Here is a 22,058-nt window from a genome sequence, read left to right on the forward strand (position 1 = left end):
CACTGCCACAGCATGATTTGATGAGCAGTGTGTAGGTCTGCACCCAGGATCTGAACCTGGGAAGTCCAGACAGCCAAAGCAGAGCACACAAACTTAGCCACTATGCCACCGGGCCGGCCCCAAACACTGCTCCCTTTCAAGAGGTGGCTGGCTCCTCTCCCACTCCCAGGGGTGTGCTGGAAAACCAGCTCCGGCGGAAGGGCGGCCCTGAGGTGTGGCTTCTGCTGATTTCTCTCGCATCAGTATCCTCCTCGTGGCTGATTGCAGGCTGCCGCCCTGACTCACTGACACGGGATGTGAGATGAGGTGCACGCAACGGGCTCTGCCAGCTGGGCCAGCGCAGCCTTCCCTCCACTGGCCTAGAGCTGGTCTGTGCACCTGCTTCTCCTGGCGACCCCAGACCACTCTCCGTGTTCCCTAGAGGCCCTCACTTTGAATGTCATTCCCCCTGCTCTTCTGGGAGCTGCCCCAGATCATTCCTGCTCACTCTCTTGCCCTCCACACTGTCTTGTACTAATTCTTGATGATTTCATTAGGCGCATGAATGCCCTCCAAACCCCCTAACTGCCTGGTTCCCTCATCTGCTCTCTTCCAAAGACCCTCCCTCATTCTACTTCAGCCACTGCTTCCCACTGACATAATACCCTGGAACTTCTCAGTACCAGTAATGGAAATCTCTCCATAATTTCAATTTACAGCATCCCTTTCTTCTGCCAACACTTCCTATCTTCCCAACCCCAATAATCTGTTGACCCCATTGGGACCTATAATCCATTGATCTTACTTGCTATCCACAGACCCCTACCCCTTACCTCCCTCCTTCAAGAACTTAAATGTCACAGTCCTTCACTGGAATTGCTCCTTGGGCCTTCCCTTGGTTTACTGCCAGGTCCAACTCTGTCTAATCTGGGCCTGCCCCCAGGAAGCTGACCAGAATCACTTCAAATGTATGACCATTAACCTTAAGAGGGCCCTTAATGCTGATCCGACTATATTGACCTAATCCGTTTGCTCTCCAGTCCTCATAAAACTTTTCAACTTTCTCCTCTCTCCTTCCCGATCCCTCCATACCCACCCTTACTCTCAGCTTATGACACTGCTTCTTATTTCACTGAGAAAATAAGAGTGGTTGGAAGAGAACTTCCATGCTCTCCCCATATCTCCCATCCTCAACTGTACCCACATACCCTGGATTCCCTGCTGTCACTCCTGCTGTGGGTGAACTGCCGATGATCCTACATAAGGCCAAACTGTCTACTTGTACAATAGATCATATATCCTTCTGCCGGCTCAAGGACATCAAGAACAGCAATTCTCTTCTCTTTCTCCTGAATCATAAAAACTTCCCCTCTCACTGCACCATTCTCACCAGCGTTATTTACCCCATCTAAGGAAGTTCTCTTGCACCGCTGCACTTTCCCCTCTTGCTATTTTTCCATTGCTCTGCTCTGCTTTATGCCAAAATGTCTCAAAGAGTTTTCCATGCTCATTGTCATCCATTTCTTCAAATCCAATTCTACTAAGATTTTGGCCTCACTCCTCCACCGAAGTTGCTTTCATCAAGATCACCAATGATCTGCATTGGGAAACCCAGCGGTCAGTTCCCAGTCCTCTCAGCAGCGGCTGACACAGTTGATCAGGACACTATACTGTCTTGATTTTCATCCTGTCCATTAGTCATTTGTTTTCAATCTCCTTTACTGATTCCTTTTCTTCTTCATGACCTCTTAACATTGGCTGAGCCTTGGACCTCTTTCTGTCTTCTTTCTATCTTACTCACTTCGTTGAACCTCAACAGCACAAAGGTGAGGATGGTGGGTTGGGATTCAGTAACTGAGGTTTCAACTCAGCCTCGAAAGATTAGTAGAAGGAGTTAGAACCACCTTTTAAAGTGTAATTCAGTTTCCCCAGTGCTTTACTCTCTTTTCTAGCTGACACGATTATTCTGGTCCCCTTGGCATTTAAGATGCTTAGGGCACATCGACAAGTTGACATTTGGATTTATAAGCCAGTGTGTGTTCATCCATCTGCTTGTCTCTCCTTATCTCCTCTTAACTGCAATAAGAGAAGCCTGAGAAGACATTTTGTTTCCTGATGACTCGGTCCTGAGTTCAGGAGTGACGACTTTTCTTACCTCTTCAGAAGGTGGTTAGACGGGATTAGGCCAGCACAGGTACCAAGGTCTGAGATTTTCCGGGCCTGCCACCAGAGTGCATCATTCTGGTCCACAATCTGGAGGATGTCGCCCTTCTGGAAAGGCAACCCTGCATCCACGCAGGGGATGGCAGGATCCTCCTGGGGCCAGTACTCAGTCATGGCACGAACGTACATCTGACAGGAGATATACAATGGAACCATCAGAGGAGCCCTTACCTATGGCTGTCAAGACTTAAAACCCTTTCTACCACACTTCCACCTCCTGTTCCTACCTCTCCATCCTCACCAAAAAGGAGAATGTCTCTCTTGAACTGAGTCTAAGAGCCATGAAAAAAAGTGACTTTGGGAATAGAATCTTTTAGCTCTGAGAAGTTTTTGCTTAAATGTTCACTCTTCTTGATGTTACTTCTTAACTTCTTGGTACCCCACCTCCTCTTATTGTACTCATCTATTGATTTCCTCTTGTGTCATCAGTATTTTTCAATATGCAATACAGAATTAAACAAATGTCCAACACATTATAAAGGACAGTGGTATGATACAAAGTATTTAGTCACTGTTACTGTTATCTGAGGACTTACTGTGTGTGATATGAAGGCTCAGTAAATTCTTACCATCTTCTGGCAATTAACAGGAGGATCAGAAACTGGAACCACCTTGAACATGATTGTGCCGCGAGACATGGCCTAGAAAACGCCAGAGGGGGAAGAATGACAAATCACAGAGTTCTCTGGGTCGCTAGGGTTTGACAGATGGAGCCACAGCTCACTGTGTCCAGGTCTAATGGTGACACCCCCAGAGGAACTTCTACAAGTGTTCAACAGCTACATATCACTACCCAGAAAGGAAATTAGAAAGAAATTTAGCTCTGCTCTGCTGCAGTGCTCCAGGGTGACTGGTCTGCTCAAACCCACACTGATGCCGGGTCTCTCCCAGGGACCCTCCATCTGGCTGCCATTAAGACCACCCCACTCAGCAAAGTCTTCTTCCCACAGGCCCTGGGGAAGGAGACAAGCTCTTGGTCCAACTTTGCCTCCTCATACCTCAGTCAGTAATTATTTCCTAAACATCTGTTCCTGCACCAGGCAGCCCGGTCTGATGGGGAAGATGAGGAACTCCCAAGTCTTCTGGGTGGACTGACAGGCTTCCAAGCTAATGGCGGGGATAGGGGGGCCCTCAAATATTTGTAGGACACACAGAAGCTCTTAGCCTGATGGGGGAGGTAAGAACCTCCCTGTCTCATACACTGTGACAGGCATTGGAGATGCAGAGATTAACAAGACCTCGAACTCACTCTCAGGAATTTCACAATCCCACTGTCCTGGCAGCTCCATGGCTGGCACCAAAAGGCTGAGATGGAGGCATGTGTGTTTGTGATTGACAGACTTTAAGCTCCCTTTGCAGTATCTTGTATACCATGCAGAATCTTGAAGCAGTGATGCAAAAATATGTAGGTGCTTAGTATATGCCTTATAATACCACTCCTCATCTCCATCCCTGAGGCACATCTATGAAAACAGAGGGTTCCCTCAGGAACCCAGTATGAGAACCACTAGTCTATATAATATATAGTAATTGAGCTCAGGCCCCGCACTTGGAGTGTGCATGGGGGAGATGGCTGCTTGGCTATTGACAACTGGACTGTGATTCAGGCAATGGTTTGAAGTGTGGGAATGGGGACCTAAGAGACTAAAGGGTCATATAATCAGGTCATAAATCCCCAGATCCAACCACCAAGGACAGTGGCAGGACCAACAAGGATGACTCCCTCCCCACATGCTGCCCTCTGATTTCATCTTTCCTACCCCAAAGCTGCCGCAAGGAAGCTGTTAAATGGATTCCAGCTGCATAAAAATGTTAGGGGAGCAAAGGGTGGTTTGCTCAGGTTCAGAGTCTCCTCTGAAGTCTCACTCTGCCCACCCCAGGCTCAGTTTCCAACAGAGGTGATAAGGGTGATGAGGGACCCGGGCTGCGGAACTGGCAGTCTTCCCGAGGCTGAAAGAGCAGCTTGGGAAGGGAACGCTCCCAGGAGGCACCAGATCTTCTGGGGGAAAGGGAGGGAGAAGTATGAGGTGAACAGAAACAGACAAGGTCTGGGGGCCTGCAGAAAGGAAGCTACTGAGAGGGAGCAAACCCCCTCATTGCAGTGCACACACCGTGGACTGGGCAGGCCCAGTTCAGCTGTGACACTGCGCTGAGTCATGAAGAAGGCAAAGAGGAGACTGTTACCAGAATGTGGATCACTTGCTCAGGGTCCAGCCCCTCCACTGAAACTCCATTCACTTCCACCAGTTTGTCTCCAGCATATAACAAGCCTGGGCAAACAAGAACACAAACCAAAGAAGGGTACAGAGAAATTGGCAAAAAATAGAGGCACTGTCCCAAAGCCATTTAATAAACTTGCTGACCCAAGCATGCTCTAACATTTTAAAATTTATTGTGAAATAACAGTAATAATGATAAAGCAAACTGGTTTCCTTTTTTCAACTCACACCACCACCAAAGTGCAGACGAATTGCGTTTTCCATCTCTTCACCAACACTGGGTGGTAACTGATGGTGACATTTTTATTTTTGCTAATCTGATATTTTAAAAGGGAACTGGAACACTGGTAAGAAGATAACACTAAAAATAAAGATGTCAGGGCCAGGAGTAAATCATAAAGGAAAAAGGGGGCATTCCTCAAAAGAGAAAATGTGGAGAAATTTGGGGTTAAGATCAAGACTTGAGAAATACGAGGTAAAAGGGTGGAGCTGTCAGAGAGAGGAGACAAGACACAGGATGAGGTCATGGAACAGAAACCAAGGATGATGAAAATTTCAAGAAAGTTGTGGTCAACAACATCAGATGTACTAAAGAAGTAAAAATAAAACTGAGGCCAAAGGAAGGGCCAGTGGGCTTAGCACCAAGGAAATCCTTTGGGTAATTACTCTAAGAATGTTGGGGTAACCCCTGGGCCAGGTTCCAGGGTCATGGGCAGTGAGGACATGGGGCAGCAGGTACAGAAGTGCTGGATTCAGAAGCACAGCAGGGAAAGGACAGAAATTCGGTTTACTGATAGAAAAGACAAGCAAAGGTATTTCAAGCTGGGCCTTTTTGAAAGCAGAAGACCAAGTGAGGAGTTAAAGTTGACAATATAGAGTGAGGCTGATCTGGACTTGAACCCAGACTCAAACTGTGACCTTGAGCTAGTTAGTTACCTAATCTCTTTGAGCTTCAGTTTCCTCATCTACAAAATGGCAGAACACTCACCTTGTTAGGTTGCCATGAGAATGTAAATATGGTGCCTAGAACGAGAGGGACTCAGGGAACAGGATTTCTCTGGAATATTTAGTCCTTCCTTCTTAGTAACCAAGCAATGGAACTTATTAAAGCCCCAACCTTAGTTAGGAAACAGCGGTTGCCTGGAAAGAAGACTGGACCATCAAGGGTTTCCTATTTTTCTGGTCACACTTGTATCCTGCTGCTCCAGCTTACCACTCCTCTCGACGAGCCCGCCGTGGATGACTCTGGCCACGAGGATGTCCCCTGTCATCTCATGGCGCTTGATGGTAGCTCCCTGGGAAGAGAGTAAACAGAATCTCTCTTTTACCTAACATGAGGTTTTCCTCGTGGCTTCTCTCAACATAGCTCTGGTCTTTCAGATGAGGGCATTCATACCAACCAGGGCCATACCATGCCATCAAAAACGAAAGGCCATTCAACCTTGGCCTACCAAGGTCTCTATCCAACCACACAGACATAAAAGAATATTTAGATCCTTCCAAAGATAAAGAAACCTCCCACAACTACAACCTAATCAAAGGGACTACTCTTAGAAAATCAAATTAATGCCTTACTTAGCTTACCATTAATAGAGGAAAAAAACTTAAGCAAATACATGGGAATTGAGTGAAATCTATGTCCATGTCAGAGAGCCAAATAATAAAATAAAATATATATCTTATTTCTCACAACTCTTTCAAAAGAGAAAAACACCAAGCAGAAATCTTTCCTAGTGACACATTTCAATATGTAATGTGTTTGAAACCACAGGCAAAAATCATTAAGACGAGTTCAGCCATTATTAACGTGGATTCCCCTCATTTTCTGAATGCCTCAAACTCTGTCTGTGACCACAAACAAGAATATTGCCCAAGTAACTACTAGGCTCACAATTAATTGGTCCACAATTAATCCTGGTATAATTCTAAATGAAAAGATAAAATGATTTCCTTACCAGGGGCTGTTGGTTTTTCACCAAACAAACAATTCTCATTGCTTCCTCACTCTCAGGGATATTGTCTGGCAGTGGGGGGAGAAGGGGTTCAAAATCTTTCTGAGCCACAGTGTCATGGGCACTGAGCAAGGCCTGGGAGCAGAGAAGGAAAAGGAGAACAATGTCACCCAAGGACACACCCATCTAGAAGATGGCGACCAAGAACTATGTAAGACACATGCCAAAACAACAACCAACCTGTACATGCCAGGCACAGTCCTAAGCAATTTATGTGAATTAACTCAATCCTCACAATAACTCTGGGAGGCAGGTACATTTACTGTCCACATTTTACAGATGAAGAAACCAGGCACAGAGAGGCCAAGTTTTATGTAATATACCCTTGCATTTCCGCTGAAATGTATTCTGTCACTTTCTGATTTCCTAGAAACCCATGGAATCCGTGGTGCTCCCATAACCATGAACTGCAAAACAACTTTTGTAATGTTTTTCCCAATTAAGGTAGAATGCGGGGCAGTAATCAAAACATGTCGCTGGTTCAGTTTGCCAGTGACTCCCAAGGGCCTATGTGGAAGAGAATGAGGAAAAGCAGTTCCCTGAGGTAGGGTGTGATCCAAGAGTTCTTTCTAATGGCCACCATGTCAAATTTTCACCTCATGGAGTGGGGAAGTTGTCATTCTATAGCCCTGCCTGAGACTGGTGGACAGAACTTTGTTGGAACTCAGAGAAAATTCTCTAGGGTTCAATCTTGTGAACTAAAATTTTTGACTCATAAATTCCATTGCTCCAAATGCAGACTTTCTCTTAAATTTCTAATTTATTGATAAACTGATCTCAAACTCTGCAGGTACCATGAGGTAGGTTTCTGTTCTGCAATCAAATGCTCTTCATACACCCCTCATGGAGTCAATCATCATTATACAGTATTTCCCAAATACCTTCACACACTTTACCCAAAACTTAAAATATCTGCAAGTTGGAAAGGAAGTATGCTACCCCGATTGCCCCCCAGAACTTTAGAGGGACAGTGGCTTTGCAGGGGGAACTGACACCATGGACAGTTGTAGATGCCTCCTCATAAATACGGCAAGCTTGGCTCCATGCGGATGACATTGAGCTAGTCACTTCTGAGCCCCACATCTTTAAGTACAATAATAAAACATCTGTTCAGAGAGCACATTTTCTATCACATTCCTCTCTTCTTCCCAACTTTGTCTATGGGCCAGATATCTTGTCTATTTTAGCAAGCACTTGCCTTAAAGTGTGGAGCCCTGAGGATTTGTCTCAGCTCTTTGATGTCAGGAGAATTAGGAGTTTCACGTAATATCTCCATTACCTGGTTGGTGGAAAAGCATATGTTGTGAAATGTTTAAAAATCTTCATCACCTAGTTAACCTCACCCAGGCTGGATAACAGATATACTGACTAGCATGATATTGACCTAAGAAAGCTGTTATTGAAGGCTTCTTTTTCATCTTTAAAGTCAGGGCCTGGGGTCCTTCCTTATTCACTAAACTTTACTACAGCAGGTAGAATCCAAGATTTGGGGTAGATCCAAACCCCTGTGCCCCAGTCTCGGCACATCACAGGCATGGAAGAAGAGCTAGCATCACTTTGTAACATCACATGCACCAAGGCAACTCCCCTCCAGTGGCTCTACGACAGCTATTTGCTGATATGAATCTTGACGGGTGGGTTACGGGATCTGAGTTCTCCAGGTACAGGCTCACATACCTCAAGAACTCAGGTAGCTTAATCCCATGGGATGTTCCATTCTTCAACTGGAAAAATGGGAATAGTAGTTTATATTTTAGGGCTTTTTATTTGATTAGTAATTTTAATGGTTTTTTTTTTTTTTGAGGAAGATTAGCCCTGAGCTAACTGCTGCCACAATCCTCCTCTTTTTGCTGAGGAAGACTGGCCCTGAGCTAAGATCCGTGCCCATTTTCCTCTACTTTATATGTGGGATGCCTGCCACAGCATGGCTTGACAAGCAGTGCTTAGGTCTGCACCCGGGATCTGAAATGACAAACCCCAGGCTGCCGAAGCAGAATGTGCGAACTCAACCATTGCGCCACCAGGCCGGCCCCTAGTAATTTTAATGTTTGTTGCAATAAAAAAGTGCTAAACAGAATAAATTCTGACCTCTTTGATGTGGTTTAGGTGTAAACCTGCTTCCTGACAGGCCATAAGACCTTTAATCACTCCATGAATCTTCAGCAGTTGAGCATCTCTACCTATGGCCAAGTGAAAACCAGCAGTTTGCTAAGCTTTACGTCCATTCGCTAGGATTACAACTGAATAAAATACCATGTGTGTGTTTTCCTTTGGACAACTGAGAACAACTTGAGTTGTTGATTACTGGAATTGAGGGTACACTTTTTCTTCTTTTTTTCTATTCATTTTAATATGGTTTGGGCAAAAAATAATAAAAAGGATTACATTTATTTGTCCATTCAACAAATATTTGTTGAACATCTACCATGTGCCAGGCACTGTTGTAAGTGATGCAAATACAGCAGTGAACTGTCAGACAAAAGTCCCGGTTCTCATGGACTTTATGTTCTCGTGAGGAGATACCGACCACAAATAAAATACATAAGTACATAAAAGAAACAGTTGTATTTGATGGTGAGGAGAGTTTAAAAAAAATAAAGCAGCGAAGGTAGACAGTGAGTGCTATGGACTGTAGTCTTAGATGGGGTGACAGAGAAAGCCTCAGTGAGAAGGTGACATTTTGAGAGGAGACAGAAGGAGACAAGGAAGCAAATCACATGGATATAAGGGCAAAAGTGTTCCTGACATAGAACAGAATGAGGACAAGGGCTGCTGCAGGAGCACGTCCAGTTCAAACAACCCCAGGGGTTCATCTGGCTGGAGCAGAGTGAACAAGGGGACAGCAGAGAGTGGACGTCAGAAAGGTGGTGGGGGCTACATTATGTTCGGTTCTGTAAGAACTTTGATGTTTACCCTGAGATGGGAAGTCATTGACCGGGTCTGAGCAGAGAAGTGACATGACTTGACTAGCCTTTAAAGGGTATCTCTTGGGGCCAGCCCAGGGGCATGGTGGTTAAGTTCACGTACTCCACTTCACTAGCCCAGGGTTTGTGGGTTTGGATCCCAGGCACGAACCTACACACCGCTCATCAAGCCATGCTGAAGTGGCATCCCACATACAAAATAGAGGAAGATTGGCACAGATGTTAGCCCAGGGACAATCTTTCTCAAGCAAAAAGAGGATGATTGGCAACAGATATTAGCTTGGGGCCAATCTTCCTCAACAACAAAAAAAAAGAGGGGGGAATCTCTTCAGCTGCTGTGCTGGGAATAGACTACATAGGACTAGAGAAGAAGGAGGCCAGGCAGGAGGCTACACTGCAGTCGTCTATCTAAGAGATGACGATGCTTACGTCAGGTGGCAAAGTGGAGGTGGGGAGATTCTGGACATATTTTGAAACTAGAGCTGACAGATTGGGTGTAAGGTATGAGAGAAAGAGAAAATCAAAGACAACCCCAAAGACTTTGGGCATGAGCACTACAAGAACAAAGATGTCATCACCAAGACAGAAAATGTTGGGAGAGGAGTGGCTTTGGGGGTGGGGAGATCAGGAGCCCCGTCTGGGACAGGGTAAGTTTGAGGGGCCCATTGAACATCATATAAATAAGATGGGGAGGAGGCAGTTGGGTATGAGGGTCTGGAGTCCAGGGAAAGAGCCCAGCTGGAGATATGAATTTGGGAATCATGAGTATAACATCACCCTGTTTACACAGGGTTCATTGAATCCAAGGTTTAGAGAAAAAAGGAAAAATATGCTAAAAATGTTATTTCTGTTAATTTCTTTTAATTTGGGGAGACAGCAGGCCAATTTTCTTCTTTCCATTAAAGCTCAATGAGAAACACTTATTAGATGCATAATCCTCAATCAAACGTCTCCGTTAAAGCCTTAATTCGTTTACACGAGCACTATGAGTGGAACGGCGCCACGTTAAAGCTCTCCTCTTCTGCGGACTGACAGTCATCTTACCTCACAGGATACGGCCTGCGCGCGGGGCATGGTGGGTGCAGGCTTCCTTTCTTTGAATTCCTGGAGGGAGTCATACACCTGCAGAAGGGCCGGGTGGGAATGGCATCATGATGACATGACTGTATCATTTTGGATTTAAGGCTCTCCATGGGAAGAAACGCCCTGGACAACGGCACAAGCAGCCAAGTAGCACATGTGTGGTGGTCTTAGTAAGGTGTCAAAGAGAAATGCACTCAAGTTTGGTGGTCCTAATCCTTCAAAGGCTTGAGTACTGGTTGCCACTAGGAATTGATTTTCCCCAACCAATACAGTGACCAAAAAAAAATTGAAACTTCCACTCTTGGTAAACTAAGCAAGAGTGGGGTTTCCAGCATTGAGACCAATAGGGGTCTGGGGCCAGAGACTGGTAAGAACCTCTGCACTGGGCAGCTGCTCAGGGCCTGAGCCACATGGACCTGAAGGGGAGGCCGGGCACGAGATATTGCTTGTTTGTACCCTGCTCTTATCTTTTGTTTGCTTTTCCTCCCTTAATTCCCCAGTAAAATTTCATTTATAAAGATTCCAACTTCGTCTCTGCTGACCTGTGGGAATTTTTTTCCACACCAGGATCTAGAGTTGGACTGAGCACACCAAAGCCTGCCCAGCTCCACGGTGCAGCCGCAGTCTTATTTTAGGAATCTAGTTTCTCTTACAGATGGAGAAATGAGGTCCACGAGGCCAGCTCAGCCCAGCTCTCCTCCATCAGACGTGGGATGACGGTGCTTCCCTGCTCTACCTCGGTGCCAGCGCTCAAGTTTACCTGGGTGTGATGAAGGCTGACGGATCGAGACAGGGAGCACAAAGCACAACCAGCCTACCAGTGGTGAGCAAAGGTCACGACTTCAGTGACCTTGAAACTCCTATTTCAGCTAATCCCAGGAGGAAAAAGTGCCTAGTAGAAATCAGGTAGTTTTTTCTCCCCCCAGCTTTATTGAGATATAATTGACAGATAACACTGTGTAAACTTAAGGTGTACAGCTTATTGATTTGATATACGTACATATTGCAAAACGATTACCACAATAAGGTTAGTTAACACCTCCATCACCTCGCGCAATTACCATTTTGTGTGTGTATGTTGTCACAACAATTAAGATCAACTCTCTTAGCAACTTTCAAGTACACAATACATGATTGTTAAATATAGTCCCCACACTGTACGTTAGATCCACAGAACTTACGTATCTTATAATTGAAAGTCTGTACCCTTTGACCAACATCTCTACATTTCCCCCAGCCTGTGGCAACCACCATTCTACTCTCTGCTTCTATAAGCAACTCATTTTTAGATTCCACATACAAGTGAGATCATACTTGAGATCAATAATACAAAAAAAAAGAATACAAAGAAAGTATTTGTCTTTCTCTGTCTGACTTATTTCACTTAGCATAATGCCCTCAAGGTCCATCCATGTTGTCACAAAAGGGGAGATTTCCTTCTTTTTTAAGGCTGAATAATATTCCATTATATATCCCACTTCTGGGTATATGTCCAAAGGAAATGAAATCAGTATCTCAAAGAGAAACCTGCATCGCATTTTCAATGCACATTATTCACAAAAGCTAAGACATGGAAAAAAACCCATGTTCAACAACGGATGAATGGAAAAGAAATCAGGTGTTTTAAAACAAGTGCTACGAGGAGTACTTCCTTGCTCATGCTAAAGATGATGCCACTTTTCTCCTATCTTAAAGAATATAACATTAGCATGTGTCACAAGGCTGACCACACTTTACACTTAAGTGAAGGAAACACCCACATCCCAGAAAATAACTTCAAAACGATCTTTCTTGACAATAACATTTGTTCGGAAGAACAAAATTAGTCAGATAGTAGATGCTACTGTATAGTGCATAAAATTTTAGCTGAATTTAAAAAAAGAAGAAATCTCCAGTGTAAGAAAAACTTAAGATACCTAAACAGAACTGTAAATATCTCATTTCCTGGTCTTAAATAACAAAGAGGAATAATTTTGTAACAGCATTTTTATTTATCCTGAGTTGTCCTCAAGGACAAAGGGCTGTAGATGGCTACTAAGGGTGATGGTGATGGCCATTTGTGGTCCCAGGGACCTCTGGAGGAAGAGGAGTTTGTGGAGAAGAAAGGAGCTGCCATAGTCTTTTCCACCTAAGTTAATTCCTTCCTCAGCTAAGAGGCTTGTGTAGCTCTTTTCTGAGGATTGCCTTCTAAAAACTTTTTCCAAGTTGAAGTCTCTTGCCAACTGACAAATGTGACATTGTTGGACAAGCAGATTCTGCCTCCACAGTGAGCAAGGACTTCTAAGCCACAGAGTGCTCACCTTCAGCAGAGCCTGCAGCCACGGGGAGTTGAGGAGGTCGTACAGGAGACACACGCCATTCACGTCCCGGCTGTAGAACAGATTCAGCTCTTGCAGCACATGCCTCAGGATTTGGGAGAGACCTGGGAAAGGGAGAGGGCAGAGATGGTGGAAGGAAAGGTAGGTGTCAATATGAAAGATGGCTCAGCTGGGACGTGCCGCAGGGGAGCCTGAGCAGAGGAGGGATGCTGGATGTAAGGCCGAAAGATCTGCCTTTAAGCCCTATTCTATCACTTACCACGTGAGCTTCAGAAAGCCACCCAACTGGCTGAGACCCAGCTTCCGGTGGCATAGTGAGAACATGCTAGCTTTCCCATGGGGTTGTTGCCAACATGAGATGAAATAATTGCTCACAGTACACAGATGGAAGACTTTGTGAGAGCAATATTGCTTTCCCCTCACCAATCTTACTAGCTTCTGGTTTATTCCAAAATTACCTAGGCATTTTCTGGATCCTCCCTCTCTAATTCAAGCATAGAGTCATTTGTCTTTCCCTTTTCTGAAAATTCTTATTGAAAAATTCCAATTCTCAATAGGTTTTTAATACAAATCTCACGATTCCACTGACTAAAGGGACTGAACAATTTTAGTGAATCCTTGATGTTTTTACAAATGCTTTTCAAAGAAATTCTATCTGTTGCAGTGATATTCTGAATGTGAACAATTTGTGAAGTTCTACATTTAAATAAAACACCGTGGGGTAGTGAAAAAAGAGGTTCTGAATCCACTGTGTCAATTTCTTTCCTTCCTCCTTTGAAAGTTGCTTACACTTAACGCCAATAGATGTGGTAGGACAAGCTACTGAAAGGAATCACAACACGTCTATCAGAATTTCTACCCCTAAATTTAGAGTGATAGTATAAGGCCCTTCTGGTCTAGAAAACGAACCCCGGCACCACATACCATTCTTCGGATTGGTTGCCATAGAAAGTGTCTTGTCCTCCTTGTCTGGCAGATCTGCTCCTCTGTCTGACTGTATCATCCTCCCTGCCCGAGCTTCCAGAAGGAATTCAGAACTAGGGAGCAGATCAACACACAGCTCACTAAACCACGCTAGAAGGCACTTTATCTTCAACAGCATTTACTGAACAAGTCAGGCACTCGCTGCACAATGGGATCCGCGTCAATGACACAGTCCTGCCCTGTGGTGCTTTCTCTCTAAACTAACCATACCGGCTGTGAAAGAGAAAACCACTATTTCACAAAACACTCTTCCTACTCCCCTCCTGTTTTAACGAGTGACAAGAAATGTTACTTTTGTTTATTTTTCATCTCTTTGCCTCACTGATTTTACCACTGTCCGGAGCACAGAAGAGCCTCCCCTGGCCTGCCCCACTCCGTCCCGTTCCCACTCGCCGTACCTATACTTCTTCATGGCACCGATCACAACTGCAAGACTTACGGGTGACTGCTGAGGCGTCCTCTCAGAGTCTATTTTCTACATTGTCTTAGGAAGGTTTAGTTTCAAGAAACAGAAACCCCAAGTAATAGTGGCTTAACAGGGCAGAAGTTCGTATCTTGCTCCTGTAAAGTCCAGAGGCAGTGAAAACCCAGGGCTGGTCGGGCAGCCTTGCTGCATGAAGTCCTCAGAGAACAGGCTCCTTCCAGCTCACTGTTCTACCACCCGGGCGTGGTGTGCTTCTCATCTTCCTGCTCCAAGATGGTGGCTGGAGCCCCTGCCAGCACTTCTACATTTCAGCCAGCAGGATGGGGATTAAGAAAATGAGGGCAAAGGGAACATGCCCAGTGCTCTTTGAGGAGGTTTCACAGAAGTTATCCTACAGAACGAGAAAACACCTCACGCCCTGCATAACTTTCAAGTGCTCTGCTAGGCTTTCATGTTGCCGGAAAAAGAAAAAAACCTTATAATTATCTGAGTCTAGAACCCATTTTTTTTTTTTTAACATTAAACACAAAGCATTTTTGCAGTTTTAATATACATTGAACTTTCTGGAATGCTACTACCATAATCAAAGAATGAATTACTTTGTTTTGCTTGCTAAAGTTGTTCACGATTTCAGAAAGCCATGTCATTAATGGTAACGCTGCTCATGGTAACTAGAGTGCTGCTACCACACTCCACCATCAGGCTGCACCTGTGTCTGCATCCAAGGCTGCTGCACCCTGCTGGATTACTTTATGGGTGCAAACATGTGTTACTTCATCATATCTTTTGGGGTAGTGATAGCCCATATTTACATATTGAAATCTATAATGTCTTATCAACTACATTTACTTAATTTCCCCTTTTTGTTATTACTAGAGCACTATATATACGGATTTTTTTTCTGAAGCTGTGTGTAAGTGTCTTAGTTTGGGTTCCCCCAGAATCAGACATAGAGCAACCACTCTAGTGAGATGATTCGTTTGGAAAGTGATCCCAGGAAACATCTGAGAGTGGGGTATTAAGTCAGGGCAAGGGCAAAAAGCCCGTAAAAGGTGATTCAAGCAAGTAGCCACTCTGGGCACCATGGAGCTTAACCCCATGGGGGACTAGGGACAAGGGAGTGGGGGTGTTTATACACCGACGCTGCCAGTCATTGGAAGGGGCTTCTGCCTGCAAGCATTACCTCTGCCCTTTCAGCCCGCCGCATGCATACTTTCAGACAGTGCGTGCAGGTGCCGGCGCTAGAAGTTGGCCCAGAGTGCACAAAATGGTAGGCACCAAGGAGCTGTGGTAGGGTCCCAACAGCATTTGTTACAGTAAGATAATAAAGGACAAATCAGGGTTAAAAAAAAAAAAGGAGCATCTCCAAATAGTTGTTAAAGATTGGGTTATTGAATCTGATATGGGTGAGAACTGCTGTTTAGAGTCCAGACTGTGGCATCGAGCCAGGGAGGCTATCTGGATAAAACCAGATCGTCATCATGCTGTCTCCAAATTCCAAGGCAGTGAGAAGAGCAACACAGAAAGCTGTTACGGAATTTTGGTCAACTTTCTCTTACACATTATTTTCCAGTCACACTGAATTATTCAAGGGCACTGGATTCTATCAAAACTTGGTGTCTTATGGTTTTGCCTTGCCTGCCACCACCCACCCCACCCAGCTCCAGCTGAGTCAGGCTAAACCCTGCCTTTCCCTGGGTTCCCAGTTTTGAGCCTCTGTTGAATCATTTAGCACAACAGTTGCGTCTATGACTCATCTTGCCCCCTAGAGGGGAGCACTTCGAGGGAAGGGATGGAAAAGGCAGATGCTGTGTCTGCCAGACAAAGTCAGAGCAAACAGATGGGTCTGACACAACACCTCCATGTCCAGGCACCCTCCAAAATCTGCTACCCTAAGGGTGTCTCCCAAAGCATCGGTCCTTGGTGAGGCAGTTTTGATTAAGCAAGCCAACGGCAGTCTGTGCCGCATAAGGTGGACCACATTTCTTCCATATGTAATGCCATATTTCAAGACAGTGTGCCAAAGTGCGCCTCCCCATGCAGCAGACAGGGGCACTAGAGACTAAGATTCCTGAGATGAACTTACTGTGAGGGAGCTGTACAGACAGAATAGCGAATTTTATTATTAAAATAGCTTCTAATGAATCTACAGCCCACTCCGGGCTACATGGATAACTAATTCATATATGCTAAAAGGCTCATTTTCTGGGCCATAAAGGCAAAAAGATTAATTTTCATCTCCACTATTTAGGTGAAGTCTAAAAACTGTGCTCGTCTCAGGTTTCTGTGACAAATTTGCTATGGACTGAATTGTGTTCTCTCCAAAATCATACTAGAAGCCTTAACCCCCAATGTGATGGTATGTGGGGATGGGGCCTTTGAGAGACAATTAGGTTTAGATGAGGTCAGGCATGAGGGTGGGGCCCTCATGGTGGCATTAGTGCCCTTACAAGAGACACCAGAGAGCTTGCTCTCTCTCTGTATGCAATGTGGGGACACAGCGAGAAGGAGGCTGTCCCCAAGCCAGGAAGGGGGACCTCATCAGAACACAACTATGCTGGTACCCTGACTTCCAGACTCCAGAACTGTGAGAAAGTAAATTTCTGTTGTTTAAGCCATCTATTCCCTGGCATTTTTTTATGACAGCCCATGCTAAGACAAAAATTCAGAGGAGGAAACCCCAGAAAATGATTTACCCTCCCTCCCTCCAGGTGGCTAAGAAAACTGTTGTGACCTATGGTCCTCAGAGCACTTGCCATGCTTTGCAACTCTCTCATGCATTAACCCACTCAGTGTCCAGCTCCCGTGTGGCCACGTCTGCAGAGGGTTGGAGAGCAGACACCTTGCTCGTCCTGTTCAGTGGTAGCCTCAGCACCTGTAACAGTGCTTGAGTCATAGCGAGCACTCAGTATTCCCAGTTGTTGCTGGGAATGGGCAGAAAAAAGGGAGGCCAAGATACCCAAGTAAAAGGCTAACACCTCCCCAAGGAGTTTAAGAGCAGCTGGGATATCAATCTTGAAGGGGAGGCAGTGGGACTCCAGAGGAATGTGGGCCCCCTCTCCTTCTCAGACATCAACCTCCTTCCCTATTGTACCCCCCTCCCTTCTCAGACATCAACCTCCTTCCCTATCGTGCCCCTCCCCTTCTCAGACATCAACCTCCTTCTCTATCGTGCCCCCCTCCCCTTCTCAGACATCAACCTCCTTCCCTATCGTGCCCCTCCCTTCTCAGACATCAACCTCCTTCTCTATCGTACCCCCTCCCCTTCTCAGACATCAACCTCCCTCCCTATCGTGCCCCTCCCTTCTCAGACATCAACCTCCTTCCCTATCATGCCCCTCCCTTCTCAGACATCAACCTCCTTCCCTATCGTGCCCCTCCCCTTCTCAGACATCAACCTCCTTCCCTATCGTGCCCCTCCCCTTCTCAGACATCAACCTCCTTCCCTATCGTTCCCCCCCCTTCTCAGACATCAACCTCCTTCCCTATCAAACTCTGAAACCAGAGGCTGACAGAGAACTTGGAGATAATCAAACACATTCTTCATTTTACAGATAAGGAATCTGAAGTTCAAAGAGGTATTCAGTATTAACAAGTAGTAAAATCAAAAGTTTTCCTCTTTTTTTTCCATAATTATTCCAGAAAGATGCTAGTGCCTGGCAAAAGACTGGTGTCTCTTCCTTGCCTTCCGTTTCAAGACTCCTGCATCAACTCTGTCAGTTGAGACTTACGCATTTCTGCTGTCTTGAGAACGAGAATTCTTGACTGAGACTGCAAGTAAGTAAATATCCAACCACATGCAATTCTGCACTAATTAAGTAACATTGGAAGGATAGCCAGTTCTTATCATTAACTTAGAAGCTGCATTAGTGTTACCGATTTCTAATGAATTTGCGCTACACATTAGTTTAAAAGTTATATTTCCATGAAAGTTTTACAATGTAATAATTACTATTAAATGACAAATCCCCTTCCCCTACTATGCTCATTTTTCAAAATAATGCTTTCTACTAAACAAAGCCCAAGAAAGCACCTGAAAACTTAACGATGAGAAATGGCCCATACTAAAATGGCTGGCTTCATCTGGGTCAAAACGCTGTTGATTAGGACTCGGAGAAATGCTCCATTCTATTGAATTTCCATATCACTCATTATTCCCTACTTAAGAAATGGCTTCTCAAAATCTACTCTTTTGAAATCATAATTTGGGTTATGATGAATACATTTCAATTAGATTATCCAGAATTGTATCTTCCTCCATATAATTTGGGTTATGATGAATACATTTCAATTAGATTATCCAGAATTGTATCTTTAGCTACTAACAATTGACAGAAAGGCAGCCTTTATAGGCGATCTCTTCTGGTAACTGAGGGTTATTCGGCAGGGTCTCTTACCTGCAGGACTGCAAACGTGCAACGTTGCTCCTGTTCAGAGGAAAGCTTTAGGAGAAAATATTAGTGGGCTATTAGCTGCCAAAGTCACCTCGCTGTTCTGGGTAAAACCGCTGCACATCCTCTTTGATTCAATCCACAGACGCCTAAGCCAGCCCAACCACTAAGTTACTCACAAGCCGCCCCATCACAAATCTTCTTAGGTATCCCTTGCACTGAACGGCCTAATTTATATCATTTTCAACCTTCACTTTAGTATTTTCTCTAATTGCCAGCATATAGTTACATCTAAAAAGATTGATACTTTTGTTGACTATTTCAGGAGAACAGACTCTCCACCAGAAAATGGCATTTTTTATTTTAATGAAAGGGACAACTGTGGAGATGTCTGAGAGTAAGCTGACATATTAATCTTATTTTCTCACACTATGGTGAGAAACCAGTGGAAGACTCTTCAGCCAATAACAATGAAGCCTATAAAACAGTTCCTTCTGGAAGGCTCCCTATCAAGCCACAGTTCTGAACTTAATAGTCCATCTGTCTCAGATTGGAGCTACTAATTATCTGAAAATTTTATTTTGCAGGGAGGGGTCAGTGGGAAGAACCTTTAGAAGCAGACATCACAGAAAGAACAAGAGGGCACTGCTGACAGCAAGGCCAAACGTAAAGACCAAGGGGCCGCTGTCAGAGGTTTATCCGCCCTTTATCCTAAATTAAACCTACAAGCTTTCCTTTGCTCTCCAGTGTGGATGAAAAAAGGTAGGAATGTGACACATTGGTGACTGTTTGAGCACAGGATATTCTATCAAGAGCACTTAATTTTATTAAAAGTTTTCATTTTCAAGTCAATTTTTACTTTACGACCTTCCAATGCATAACACAGCCTTCGAATGACATCTCTGGCAGGTGTAGTAAGCAAGAGCGCTGCAATCAGAGTAGGGAGGTTCTAGGCTGGAGTCCCAGCTCCAACAGTGAGCTGACCACAGCCACTCCTTGTCTGCAGAACAGGGCTCCTGGGGTTACCACCTGCCGCCCCAGGGCTGCTGTGGGCACTCATCACACCTGCTGCATGAGTGCCAGGTGTTTCTCTGTATAGACACTGGCCTGGAGACAGAGGTTTCTCCCCCAAGAGAAGTGAGAATTTATAATTTTAATACGCTATCTGAAAAGTATAAATATAATGTGAAGAATCTAAGGTAACTGGACAGTTTCATTCATGACTCCAATAAAAGCATGAATTGTAACTTTTTTTTTCAGAATTGAGACAGCCTACCATCATTTGAGAATTTCTTAGTGGGTCTCAAGCTTTTCTCTGCCCATCTCCAGAGTTATCTCTCTCTCTCACAAGGTCAAAGACATTCAGTAGCCTTTTCAAGCCAAATGTGGAATTTGTGTTTATTCAAAAGTCAAAACAATCCTTAATGGAAACGCAAACTTTAACATAATCTTTTCTTTTTTCCTGCTTTTTCTCCCCAAACCCCCCCGTACACAGTTGTATATCTTAGTCGCAGGTACTTCTAGTTGTGGCATGTGGGATGCCGCCTCAACGTGGCCTGATGAGCGGTGCCATGTCCGTGCCGAGGATCCGAACCCTGGGCCGTCGCAGCGGAGCGCAGGAACTCAACCACTCGGCCACAGAGCCCGCCCCAAACATAAACTAATCTTTAAGTGTTGATCTCTTTCCAACAATGGGCGGGCAGGCACATTCTGGGAGAAAGCAGCCGTGAGAGGGAAAGGCTTCCTGAGACATTACAACTGGTAGATGATAACTAAGGCCTAATATTTCTAACCAGAATTTTAAATCCTCACTCTTCCCTTCCCTGAGTCCGTTGAGGAAAAAAAATAACCTATAAAAATATGCCTTTTAGTCAAAGAAATAATCGATTTTTTTAAAAAGCCTTGTCCTTGGGTTATCAGGATCAGAAAGTTAATTTGTTTTTGCCAGCAAAGGTGCTGTAAGTTTATGTTTATTTAAAGAGAGCAATCTCTTTAACCTCAGAGGGACCTTTGAAGCCAATATGAAGAGGAATGGATTACAATGTGGGCAAAAAAAATACTAGGCCTGGATTTCTTTTAAATTTTTAGGCTGCCCTGTGTCATTTCTTTTGCAATCATAAAACAATCTCATAAAGATGAATGTCTTTTATTACGAAAATTGCTGTTACATTACAGCCAACATTCCAAAACAGTATTTCAATAAACACTTGTCTTGATTATAAAGTAGAGCAGAAACCATGATCCTTTTACAAAATTGATTAACATCTGCTGATGTTAACATCAATCAGGAGGACTCCGTATGCTCACCAGGATGTGTGGATGAGATGAGGAAGAGCACCTATGTTATTCAAAACAGCTACTAGTGTTACTTGTACAGTGTAAATCAACCACTTACAATAGGACATTAAAAAAAAAAAAAGGCAAAAAGCAAAACACTAAAACATTGAGGTGTCACAACACTTTTGAGATGGGAAAAGCCAAAGCTTGTTTCCTTTCTCTTCCCCTCTGTGAGTTCAGTGCGAGGTATAGGGAAGAACCACAACACCAGGTCAAGGAGGGATGCAGCTCTTTGCGTCCACATCCCCAGTCTGTAGTCCTGCTCCCAAACGCCTGCATGCAAAACCTTTTTGGGCTCTCATTCACAGGCCTTGGGACACAGTGTCTGCACATGGACGAGTGAGGGTCCACAGCAGCTCAGAGTCAGTGTCTGAATTCCAGTGTATGCACTCTGTAGCACTGTAGGGAAACCAAGAGCACAACTCCCATGTTCTTTTCATCAGCAGGCAGAAACTCTCATTTGGATGCATTCCATGTTTGGGGTCAGGGTGCGGCAGTTACTACATAGAACCTCTCCCATTATGAATATCCTGGTGGAAAAGCTTAGAAAGAGTTAAAACTGCAGTTTAAAAGTTCCTCTTTCCCCTCCCTCAGCAAAGAAGCTTGATGCACACATGATTGCAAGGAATTTAGGAAGGCATAGTGTGGCTACTGTAGTTTCAAGTACAATCTGCTCCTTGCAAAGGTTTGGGGCAACTGCAGGCAAACCAGAAACTCAAAAATATTCACCAACTTCTTAAACATAAGAAGTTATACTGAGAACTTTGTTTACAACTTCATGTAGCTGGCATACTCGTAATGTAGAAAGGGATATCCTCTTTCTCCAAACAGTAAATGTGATATTTTGGGAACTTAATAGGCCAGGTATAGGACTAATCTGATTTTCACCTCCTTTTCAATCCTCCCTTTAAACTACACAGTCTTTTTTCTTTTAGGCTCAGGGCTGTGATCATTAGTGAGGCTCAGAAATAACCAAAATAATATAATGTCCTAATTTCAACATCACTCTTTTTTGCCACTACAGGAAGACGCCAGATGGTGCTAAAACCCTCTGTGTAGATAATCCAGTTGTCAAGCTGTTATGCAGCCTAGTTAAGCTTCTCACGCTGGATCTGGTAGTAACATGCCTGGAAAAAAGTTCAAAACAATTTCAAATTTACTTTG

The 22,058-nt window shown here is 44.4% G+C and overlaps 2 protein-coding genes across 10 annotated transcripts in view; both read right to left on the reverse strand.

Annotated features, from left to right (window-relative positions):
* Positions 1–13,991, reverse strand: part of MPP4 (MAGUK p55 scaffold protein 4) — a 36,197-nt gene extending 22,206 nt beyond the window's left edge. The window contains exons 1-9 of the mRNA XM_070580747.1: positions 13,683–13,991; positions 12,741–12,862; positions 10,402–10,479; positions 7,632–7,712; positions 6,377–6,508; positions 5,635–5,716; positions 4,387–4,472; positions 2,772–2,843; positions 2,135–2,331 (exon numbers count right to left, since the gene is read on the reverse strand). Of these exons, the coding sequence (XP_070436848.1) occupies positions 2,135–2,331; positions 2,772–2,843; positions 4,387–4,472; positions 5,635–5,716; positions 6,377–6,508; positions 7,632–7,712; positions 10,402–10,479; positions 12,741–12,862; positions 13,683–13,860 (1,028 nt within the window). The 5' untranslated portion in view covers positions 13,861–13,991. The remainder of the gene's footprint in view (positions 1–2,134; positions 2,332–2,771; positions 2,844–4,386; positions 4,473–5,634; positions 5,717–6,376; positions 6,509–7,631; positions 7,713–10,401; positions 10,480–12,740; positions 12,863–13,682) is intronic.
* Positions 13,992–20,687: 6,696 nt separating this feature from the next.
* Positions 20,688–22,058, reverse strand: part of ALS2 (alsin Rho guanine nucleotide exchange factor ALS2) — a 72,333-nt gene continuing 70,962 nt past the window's right edge. For all 9 annotated transcript variants that reach the window (XM_070580709.1, XM_070580715.1, XM_070580716.1 and 6 more), the window contains one exon: positions 20,688–22,021. In XM_070580709.1, coding sequence (XP_070436810.1) covers positions 21,983–22,021 — 39 coding nt within the window. In that variant the 3' untranslated portion in view covers positions 20,688–21,982. The remainder of the gene's footprint in view (positions 22,022–22,058) is intronic.

The sequence above is a fragment of the Equus przewalskii genome, chromosome 17, assembly GCF_037783145.1.
Source record: "Equus przewalskii isolate Varuska chromosome 17, EquPr2, whole genome shotgun sequence".
Taxonomy (NCBI): Eukaryota; Metazoa; Chordata; class Mammalia; order Perissodactyla; family Equidae; genus Equus; species Equus przewalskii.